Source organism: Microplitis mediator, chromosome 6, assembly GCF_029852145.1.
Source record: "Microplitis mediator isolate UGA2020A chromosome 6, iyMicMedi2.1, whole genome shotgun sequence".
In the NCBI taxonomy this organism is placed as follows: Eukaryota; Metazoa; Arthropoda; class Insecta; order Hymenoptera; family Braconidae; genus Microplitis; species Microplitis mediator.
This window is the reverse complement of record NC_079974.1, coordinates 23,849,465-23,860,480: the sequence shown is the minus strand read 5'-3', so window position 1 is coordinate 23,860,480 and position 11,016 is coordinate 23,849,465. Positions and strand designations below refer to the sequence as shown.

The window sequence follows — 11,016 nt, the reverse complement described above, 5'->3', positions numbered from 1 at the left end:
GCGATAGGCCAGCGAATGAGCCGATAGCAAAAAAAAAATGACAGTTTTATTTGAGCCGTTAATTATTGACTGAAAGTTAAAAGTTATAGGCATTAAAATAATATGGATTACTTTTAACTTCTCAAAAGGTTCGATCACAAAGAACCCAGGTTACGAAAGTTGTTGGGATAATTGCTATCAATAATTACTCATCGAGAGTTAAACTGCATCTGCATGCTAAGTGCCTGTAGATTTAACTGATCCATTGACGTTCCCACGTTTGAATTCCGCGTGTACGCATTAATTAGTCGACTAAGATGCATTCAAATTCCATTAAATAATATTTTATTTTATTTACATATCGATAATAATTATCCAGGAAGACTTTTGACACTTCCGTGTTACTTAACAGCCTAAAATATATTAGCCGTCATCGGTATCATTAAAGAGGTTGTTCGTGTATTATTAATAGCGATTCGAATAATCCGAGCGGGTATTAATAATTGAGAGAAGTTAAGTGAGTTATGGGTAAAAAAAACAATGGTAAAGGTACAAAAGCAGGCGTGGATGCTGTACCGGGGTAACCTTCTAAAGAAAGTGGCCTTGCACTATCTTCGGTGGTCTAGGAGTGCGGACCGTTGAATCCATTGGTCCGCAAAATATCTACAGCAAAGTGAATGGGGAACTAGGTGATTTCCCTGTTGCTGGCTCTACCTGGATCAGGATTAAATTATTACGTTCACCATATAATAGCCGAGTGAAGTGTTGCACCTTAAGCGGTTGCTCTTGGCTCTTTTTATTAAGAGTAGGGGCTTTGCCTTTATAACCGAACCCACTTGCTTTTAATTTTGTAGTTGAGCTAGATCTTTTGTGTCGTGTACTATTTTTTGTTCTTCATCATGGTGGGTTTTATTGTCATTATTTTTTAAGTATTTATGCCCTTTATCATCCCGTCCTTAGTTCCTAGTCCCTAGTCCCTAGTTCCCGATCCCGAACCAAATTTCGGCGGTATTTAAATTTTGTGTTCAGATCAAAGGACGAGTTTTTAATTTTAGTGGTTCATTTCTGATGCATTACTTCCGTAGCCATTAGAATCAATAGTCCAGGAGACTTTTACTCAAAATTAGTGTTACTTTTGTTAACGACCCAATTAATGAAATAAAACTCTTTATAAAGAGTGGACAGTTCCGGAAACATGACCCAGAACTTAAGACCAATGGCCAGTGAAAGTGGAATTTTTTTTGTCTAATAGTTTTTAGTCGCATCGATTTTATAGATAATGAAAAAACAAACAGTAATGATCCAATTTATGCCGAGGGATTGAAAGATTTATCTTTTTACTTTCAGTGGGTACGGGGATACACGTTGATAGCGGGCTTATTATTAACAACAACCGCCGCTGATAAAAAAGTTAATCTTGAGGATATTGAGAGGGATAATCTTCGCTCGGAGGAAAGATCCGGCAGTTCTACGGTGAGCTTCCAGCAAAAAAGCTACCAAGTTAAGCCGGAAACAGATAGTGAGGATTATCGATCAAGTAGTCATCAGTATCAGGCTATCAGAGGATTGGGATCTTACTCAACCGCTAAACCATTGCGCGATTACGATGTAAGATATTTTATTTTAATAGCTGATCAATTTTTTTTATATAAATAATAAGTAACTAATTAATTTTTTTAGGCCGACAGTTACGTGCAAGCAAACAAGGCGAACTCGGACTATCAGCGGCAACCAGAAACTGCTAATGACAACGGTCAATCTTACTCTGATTACTCAGAACAAATAGATGTCGTGCCAAAGGGTCATTCGAAGTCTAATTATCACCAGCAAGAGCCCCAATTTTATTTCAAGCCGGAAGTAACTGTCGGCAATCAGTATCAAACGATTCAGCAGAAAGCCGCGACAGAAAAACATCTACATGGATATAAAAGTACTTGGTTATTTTTATCTTATTGCAAAATCTATAGATCCGAAATTACTATTCATTGTCAGGTTGGACTGTTCTAGTCCTGGATCAAGTGCCCAGTAATTGATTGTTATTATTATTATTTAAGGTACTGTTTACGTTCCGATGAATCAATTGCTCGCGTACTATTCGTACTTGTCGGGTCATGGGTCGCAGAGTAAGCCGCTGCATTCATTGGCGAGCACAACAGGAGCTGGATCCGATGGAGGACAGCAAATATCTATTCCTATTTATACATCAGATCACTACAGTCGTACTCCTATTTACATGCCATCTAAGCTGTCATACAATCCTCAGCTGCAGTATATTACATACGCATCTCAATATCCTTCGCACACACAAGCTATTATACCTTCCAAGGTAATTTAATTACTTTGCCACAAGTATTATATTTAATTTTTATTACACTGTAAAAAATCACCGGGGTAAGTCCAAACGGTGTAGGTGTTAAAATTATCGGTGTTAAATTTACCCCCGAAAGCGGTGTGAAAATAACGCCGCCACCAGTGTAAATATTCTAGGCCGGTGTTAAAATAACGCTGCCGCTGGTGTAGATATTTTTTACCAGTGTTAAAATATTTTACTTTGTGAATATTTTTACTTACTCGATCACTATACTTGTTAAAAAATGATATTTTTATTAATTTTCATATAGAACTGACATTTTTTGTGTTTTATAATCTTTAAAGTTAATAATCCAAGCGGGCGCAATTTACCCTGCCTTTACACCGGTTATCCCGCTTTTACACCGATGTTACTCCGTTTTTACACCGATTACTCCGCCTTTACACCGATTTTACTCCGCGTTTACACCGATTTTACACCGATATTACTCCGTTTTTACACCGATTACTCCGCCTTTACACCGATTTTACTCCGTTTTTACACCGTTTTTACTCCGCTTTTACACTGGTTACCCCGCCTTTACACCGATTTTACTCCGTTTTTACACAGATTACTCCGCCTTTACACCGATTTTACTCCGTTTTTACACCGATTTTACTCCGCTTTTACACCGGTTACCCCGCCTTTACACCGATTTTACACCGATGTTACTCCGTTTTTACACCGATTACTCCGCCTTTACACCGATGTTACTCCGTTTTTACACCGATTACTCCGCCTTTACACCGATTTTACTCCGTTTTTACACCGATTTTACTCCACTTTTACACCGGTTACCCCGCCTTTACACCGATTTTACACCGATGTTACTCCGTTTTTACACCGGTTACCCCGCCTTTACACCGATTTTACTCCGCTTTTACACCGGTTACCCCAATTTAACACCGGTATTTTTAACACCGGTGTAATTTTATTTTAACACCGGGCGGAGTTAAAATGAGTCCATTTTTAACACCGCTCTTTTTACAGTGTAATTATCCATCAGTAAAATTATTTATTTAAATTTGACTCAGTAATTTTATTTTCTACGCGGCCCATTTTACCTCCGGCAGTCATTGTACCCCAAGTAATTAATTATTTCTACATTTTTTTTTTTTAATGAATCATAAAAATAAAATTAATGATCAGATATATTTTTTATTTTTAACTCGGCTCATTTTACACCGTACAATTACTTTGTATGGCTGGATATTAATGAGAAAAAGTATTTATATGCTTGAATAATTCCATTTATAATTAAAAAAAAATTTTTTTTTAAACAGAAGAAGGCAAGTAAATTGTACTCGCACGTGAGCGCGTCATCAAAAGACCTACTAACCGGTACGCAGAGTGTAGGAGCGCAACCGCAGAGCCAGTATTTCCATCAAGAATTGATTTACCCGGAGCAGTACACGGCTACGGCAACACATCAGGTGCAACAGCACCCGCACGGTAAATCCTATTCCAGTGCACCGATCGCGACTTACTCTCAAAGTAATTCCCAACCGCAGACAAGTCATTTGGAGCAGTACTATCGCTATATTACCCCGGAACAGTTGCAGTACTTGGTATCCGCTAAAACAATTTATCACGACGAGCAGCCTGACTACCAGGTATTCATTACATTTATTTTTAGTGCCCGTCCAGTTGTTTATTGTATTATTAATTATTTATTATCTCTAAATGAATAGAGTCTACAAGCTCCAGAAGACGGTTTTATGCCTCCACAATTGCCAGCCAAGAATTTTAAGTCATCGTATCCATCAGCTAGTAGTGAAAGTACGCGATTACATTATTTGCAAAATCACCTGAGTCATTCATCCTCATCAGAACCGAAATCGCTTCTCGATTCTTATGTACCCAGTCATATTATCGCTGCGCAAGATGCTGAAAGGTAGAAAAAAAATTAAAGAAAAAAAAAAAATAATCTTTTTCATAAAATTTTTTTGTTTCAGATATCGCGAAAGACCAATTAAACTTGAAAGCGGTTTCCTTCCGTCGAAAATAAATTTCATCCATTCTTACAAAAAACGAAAAACTGAATAAATTTTTTTTTTTTTATTTTAGTTTCACTAGAGATTAACCCTTCAGCACCCGCGCTATGAGTTTTTTTCTCACACTTGCCTTAAAATATTTTTTTCTAAGTAATTTAAAATGGAATGACCTAGTGAAATTTTTTTTATCTTAATGAAATTTTATGCTTTTTATGATTTTGAAATTTAAAAATTATTTTTAACATAAAAAATATTTTTAAAAGATTTATTTTAAAAAGCAATGAGACTTTTTCTCATCACGCGAGTAAAGTAAGGCATAAAAATTAATACGGTTTGGCTCAATTCGGGCAGTTCCGAATCTTTTCGGCAATCGCCGGCGTTTTTTCCAGCCGTTAAATCTGTCATTACTTACAAAATTAAAAAGTAAAAAACAAGTACATTATAAAAAATTTAAAAATAAAAACAAGCGAAATATTCAAATAAATTATAATTACGTCATAATCGGGAAAGTGCATAATATTTTTGTTTTATTTGACTTAAAATTTACGATGCGCCGAAGCGTGAGACTTTTTCTCATCACGCGGGTAATGTTTTGCGTTGTTCTAACGCGGGTGCTGAAGGGTTAAAAAAAAATTGAGATAAGTCTTTATCTAGTCTTACAGAATTTTTTATGTAAATTTATCCAACAAAAGCAAGGAAACAATAATCCAAACAAATAAATATATAAATATAATAAATAAATTTCTAGATCCATATATTTGATTATTATGGTTTATATGTAATATAACTCGATTTCTAATTCGGACGTAACGTATGTCTAAAACGGTATTAGCATAATCCGTAATATCGAGTTGTATCATACGCAGTAATCGATTGACTCGAATAATTAAATTCGTAAATTGAAAAAAAAAAAAGAGTAACATGAAGATGTGCTTAATCATACTCTGTAACAATAATTACTTACTATTGCGTTATTATTTTTCTATTAATCTATTGTTATATACTTTTTTATAAATAAATAAATTAATTGATATGTAACTCGATAACTAATAAATATAAATATAAATATAAATAATAATAGTGTTTGTTAATTACCAAATAAATTTATTCTAGATCTTTGAGACCGACAATCGAAAACGCTTTTACTTTTTCTAATTTTCCACAATCTCGAGATGAAAAAAAAAAAGAAAAACTTAATTATTGCTATTGTTAATAATTCCAAGAATTTTATCCGCTCATATGAGTAATTAATATTTATAACAAAATATATGTTTAAAATTTCATTGACAAGTTGAGAGCGAAGACGAGAAAGCGGTTTAAGAGATGAGCCAATAATCAGGGCTCACTTGCCTTGAAATATTTTCCTGCCTAATTTCGATCACTAATTTAATGACTAGATAATAAAAATATTGAGAAATATTTAAATGTCCACTTAAAAAGTAGAAGCTAATGATTTTACGAATAAAAATTAATGTGTAAAAAAAAAAAAAATGATTTATGTGCTGTTTTAAATAATGATTTTTTTCGCGAAGTGATTAATAATAAATAATTGATGAATGAGTAAAAGTTGTTGCTAGGAGAGACGGCGATCGAAAATCGATCGGCACGTGGATGTAAGGATGGTATTGGCAGAAGTCTTCCTGGTTTATGCAGACTGTATCTCTTAGCAAAGTGAAACTGTATAATGGATGGGATGGCATGCTACGGAATCGTCTGGTCTCACTTTGTACGAGAGATACTCATGTGTGACGGGGAGCGAGGGCATATAAGGTGGGATGCTGTGGCCTCGACTCCATCAGTACCAAACGCACTCGACCCAATCGAGTTAATCGTGACAGTGGAACAACTTACTTATTTTTTTTACTGAGAGATGAGACTCACTTGGCTATACGTAAGTCTATTCAATTAAACAATTAAGTTTTTTTTTTACGCGTTACATACAATACAGTGAATTATTGTTTTATTGTCTGACACCTCTATTTAAGAGGCTTTGAACCGGGTGGTCACGGTACATGTCACAATATTTATTTATTAATTGACGGTTTTTTTATTTTTATTTTTTTTTTTTACTATTGACTATGATGATTGCTATTGAGTTATTATTTTTTTATCATGGCTGTATTTTAAATATTTTTTTTATTTACTACTTAAAATTGTTTCCTGGAATCGGCAGTCGTAATTACGGTGAAAGTGTTTCCGATTTTCCAAACACGCAAGATCGCTCCGCATTTAAAAAAAACTGGCAGATGCTCATCCGAAAAAAAAATATCATGAGAACGGGAATCTTTCTGAGTGAAAGTTACTCAATTGCTCTATTATTTTGTCAACCTAATGTTCAATTTTTTACGTTACTTTGATAGAGTAATTTAAGTTTCATTAATTCTGAAATCGGAAATTCATTAAATTTTTTTAAAAATTAATTATTTTTTCGTCATAAACAAGGTCATGATAATAAAATAATTTTAATATAAAATCTATAATTGGTAATTTTAACGGTAAATAAAAGTGAGACACTGAAAAAGTGGCAGTGAAAGTAACGATCTCGATATAGATTTATATCGGTGTCGTTCAATGATCTCGAAATGAAAAAAACCTGGATAGTTAAAGTGAATGTTGTTGCAGGTATTCCGAGTTTATTGAGGTTACCTTGACTTTCGTGTAACTTACTTGACCTTACTCATTGACATATGACCGTGTCAACAAGTCCACTTGTTACCAGTATCCTAATAAATCAAATTGAAAAGTTTCATATTAATTATTTATGATTTATTAAATACCGAGACTGCAACTCGAAAGTTATGAAATGCATCGGGGTCATCAAGTCTCGCCAATTAAAATTTTTTTTTTACAGGTATTTATTTTCGTGGTGTTGGCGAGATGCGAACCCGCTCCCAAATTGGACCCGGCTGAGCAGCCGGAACAAGGACAAGAGGAAAATGAACAGCAAGAACAAGTGACCAATTCAACTGACGTTGATGCTGAAGAGATACCAGATGATTTGGAAATCGACGATTTACCCGGACCGCTAATTATCTTGGAGTACGCAAACGAAAATTCGACGGACGAGAAATCTAAGCGCACGATCGACAACAATCTCGGCTATGGTTATCTGAAAAATAACCTGTTTAGCGGGAAGTATAATTATTATTATCCAAATGGAAAGACAGGAACAACAGTCAGCATCGAGGAATCGATAACGCCGTTTGAGCCGAAAACAATTATCGAATCTGATAAAACCGTTGCGCAGAAGCTCGAGACCGATTGGATGGCGAATTTTCCTGCTGGCCAACAAGTTTTTGGACAACGAACCAAATTACGGAAATTCAACCCATCAGATTACTCGCATCAGCAATCATACTCGACGACTGCGAGACCCAACGCTGCTTACACGACAATCAGACCTGAGTACAATCAAAATTCCTACACTACTCCCAAACCAGTTTTCCAAAACTCGTACTCAAGCTACTCGACGACACCGACTTACAACTCTGAGTTCGTTGCTGGCTTACACCCACCTGGATCATTTGAGACCGTCACCACAGTGAGCCCTCCCCTGTCCAGCGATCCCACTCAATTCAATCTTCCTCGTTTTACTGTCGAGAACGGAGTCCGCTACGAGAACAAAATAATCTGGAAGTATCCCGACGGCAGGGTCGTCGAGCCTCCAATGTCCTTCATAAATTCTTATTCTGAGTACGCTGAGCCGCAAAGGACCAAAGTAAATCATCAGAATGGCTACTCGAATGTTGCCCACGAGTTCCGCGAGCACAGCACAGGATTTAGAAACCCAAATGGGCATCAAGGCGCGAGTAACATCCACGCCGAACGCAACAAGAATATCAACAGCAACAACAACATTTATTCACAACGTCCGGCGACATTTCCAAATGACCAAGATTCGATTTCACAACGTCCAGGTGCTCAATCTCAGTCACAAGCCTTCAATTTGTCTTATCAAAATAATTACGGCTACAGACGTGGTACTGGCAATAGTAACAACAATAATAACAATAATAATAATAAAGAGAGATATGAACAAAGACCCTATTCAAAATACGCAGTGGACAGTTCTAATCCCGAATACACTCCAGCACCAAATAATTTGCCAATACGGACCACTGAATCTCCACCAATATTAACCCAAGGCGGTCAGTTATCTTCACAAGTGCTCAACAAATACAAGCCACAAGTCCAGCAGTACTTGTCGAAATTATTCACCGGGTCCAAGAACAAGCCCTACAACTCCGCGAACTTTATCGAAAACAACTACGAGCAACTTTTGAACTACAACCCCTCTATTTCCCAGTATGTAAAAGATCCTTCATCGATTCTGCAAGCCTACCCGACCTTCATCCAATCAGGAAAGTCTCTAGTGCCAGTTATCATTCTCCGAGTAGATGGAGTGCGTCCAGTAGAACAACAAACTCCGAACATAAACCTCAAATCACTTCTTCAGCAGTACCTCTCTCAGTACGCAACCAAGCCCAGTCACGAACCTAGCCAAGAATTCCGAGCCAGTCCAGTTGACGATCTGACGTACTTGACTGAAGCACTAAAACGCTTCTCATCCAACACCCAGGAGCAGCCAAGCCGCCTTGCCAATCATCCGCTCGAGTACGATTCGAATATTTATAACCACAAGTCCAGTTACGATACCATCAATTCGGAAACCAGCCTCGATAATCAGCGGTATAAATTTACAAAGAAAAACGGGCAGAAAGTCAAAAGCGTCCAGATAATAGATGGCCCTCACTATCAAAATTAGGATAACTCTCACTGATTATTAAATTTAACAGTTAGCACAAAATTTTTATCTGTCGACTTATAAAATTGTATTTCCTTTAGGTCTAGGGTTCTCAGGTCATGATTAATATTATTGTCATTATTTTTTTTTCTCAATTATTTGGTCACAAAGTAGTTAAATAAGTGCCATTGAGTGACGTATAGTTGGCTATAATTATGCCCATTAATTAAAAATATAAATCTTAGTTATCTCTTAGTATTTAAAAACGGGTATGTGCAATAAATGAATGTTTTATAATTAAATCTGTCAATAAATTATAAAATAAAGATTTGCGTAACCAAATCTTGACACTTCATAAAGGTACCTTTATTTGCAATTTAGATCATAAGAAAACTTTTATAATATTTTAATAAATATCACTTTTGTATTTTTTATGACAAATAAATACTGTCAACTAGCCGTTTTTTTATTAAAACTCCCTTCCCGTGTAAAAAAAAATCGTTCCAAAAAGATTCCAAAAAAGTTCCGCATGTGGAACTTCTAAACATGAGACAGATAAGAACTTCGAATGGAACTTTTTTGGAATATTAGTAATTTTGATAGTTAAAAAAAAGTTTTTATGAGCAAATTTAGAGTCAAAAAAGGACGTTTTTGGAATTTTATATGGACTTTCCAAATAAGCTCCAGAATCACCACTTTTGACTTTTTTATGGACTAAAAAAGGCGTTCCAAAAACTTTCCAAAATCACTACTTTTGCATCTTTTGAAAACTAAAGACATTCTAGAAACATGCCAAAATAGTTCAAAAATCTACTTTTGAATTTTTTATAGAACAAAAAAAAAGTCCATGATAACTTCCAAAAAAGTTCCAAGAACGTCATTTTTTACTCTAAATTTGCTCATCAAAACTTTTTTTTACTATCAAAATTACTAACGTTCCAAAAAAGTTCCATTCGAAGTTCTAATCTGTCTCACTTTTAGAAGTTCCACGTGCGGAACTTTTTTGGAATCTTTTTGGAACGAATTTTTTTTACACGGGTTCCCCTCCCCCGCTAATTAATAGGAAACACTTTTCCCTCTTTAAGTTAACGAGCGGAAAGTATCTGGATTAAATAATCTATAAATCATAGGTTACATTTCTGACGATGGTATCTTTTGACGCAGCGTCGATTAGTTGTAATTAGCGACTGATAAATAAACTTTAGCTCAATAAAAATTAAAGCAGCGTTAAATACACACTGTAGTGGTCACGAGATGGAGATATAGATAATTTTATGTTTTCACAATCCAGGATTGTATCGCGAAATCTTACAACGGTCCAGGCGCAATTAACAACGGACCGTTTAAACATCAGAACTGAGTGTTGCTCGGTGATAAAATACTTACTATTATTATTATTATGGGTAGCTAGATATATTTATAATTCCACAATATGTTCATCGAGCCTGTCTGAATAGTCACAGTCTTGAGAGAATAGTTTACGAGTATCGTCATGTATAATGCGTGTGTTTCAGAGCGAATAGATCCTCCGTAGCATTGCGAAAGTAATGACCGCCAATTATGTATTTGCTGTTTGTTTCTCTGTATCACAGCCTTGACTTTGTGGCCACCGACTTTTTATCGATCTTTTTAGATCATCAGTCCACCTCCAGCTAGATGCTGATCTGATCAGATGTAGAGAGCCGGTTGATTGAATCTGCTTTTAAATGAAACTAAAGAAAATAAACGTCAGCAGAACATCCGGTATAGCAGTTGCTGGTATTATGCTTGAGATCAATTGGTATTTTTAAAAAGGATGTATGATAATTTAGTTATTAAGTGAAATCCATTGGGCAATGCTGGCTGTTTTCTATCGGGCGTGATAGTGAGTTCTGGTAGATGATTTTAATAATAGACAGGAATATAATCCTAATACACACATCCTATTTTTTTTCTTCTGCATTTTTTAT

General features: G+C 35.6%; 2 protein-coding genes across 3 annotated transcripts; both read left to right on the top strand.

Annotated features, from left to right (window-relative positions):
* The first annotated feature begins 730 nt into the window (after window positions 1-730).
* Window positions 731-4,406, top strand: LOC130669427 (uncharacterized). Of its 2 annotated transcripts, none has more exons than XM_057472334.1 (7): window positions 731-881; window positions 1,327-1,587; window positions 1,660-1,909; window positions 2,034-2,305; window positions 3,616-3,942; window positions 4,021-4,223; window positions 4,285-4,406. In XM_057472334.1, the coding sequence occupies exons 1-7, from the start codon at window positions 879-881 to the stop codon at window positions 4,373-4,375; spliced, it is 1,407 nt and encodes a 468-aa protein (XP_057328317.1). In that variant the 5' UTR covers window positions 731-878; the 3' UTR covers window positions 4,376-4,406. The 2 variants fall into 2 exon arrangements, with proteins under 2 accessions (XP_057328317.1, XP_057328316.1); XM_057472333.1 differs by having other exon boundaries at window positions 732-881; window positions 3,613-3,942.
* Window positions 4,407-6,106: 1,700 nt separating this feature from the next.
* On the top strand, window positions 6,107-9,524 carry LOC130670099 (uncharacterized protein DDB_G0283357-like). The gene is made up of 2 exons (XM_057473299.1): window positions 6,107-6,214; window positions 7,175-9,524. Exons 1-2 carry the CDS (start codon window positions 6,194-6,196, stop codon window positions 9,086-9,088), a joined length of 1,935 nt encoding a protein of 644 aa, XP_057329282.1. The 5' UTR covers window positions 6,107-6,193; the 3' UTR covers window positions 9,089-9,524.
* The last annotated feature ends 1,492 nt before the right edge of the window (window positions 9,525-11,016 follow it).

Bases quoted from the DNA above. Each gene is read 5' to 3' on its own strand.
- LOC130669427 (XM_057472333.1), top strand. The intron at 1,588-1,659 runs GTAAGATATTTT...TAATTTTTTTAG, and splicing joins AACCATTGCGCGATTACGAT to GCCGACAGTTACGTGCAAGC. The intron at 3,943-4,020 runs GTATTCATTACA...CTAAATGAATAG, and splicing joins ACGAGCAGCCTGACTACCAG to AGTCTACAAGCTCCAGAAGA.
- LOC130670099 (XM_057473299.1), top strand. From the start codon at position 6,194: ATGAGACTCACTTGGCTATAC. The intron at 6,215-7,174 runs GTAAGTCTATTC...TTTTTTTTACAG, and splicing joins TGAGACTCACTTGGCTATAC to GTATTTATTTTCGTGGTGTT.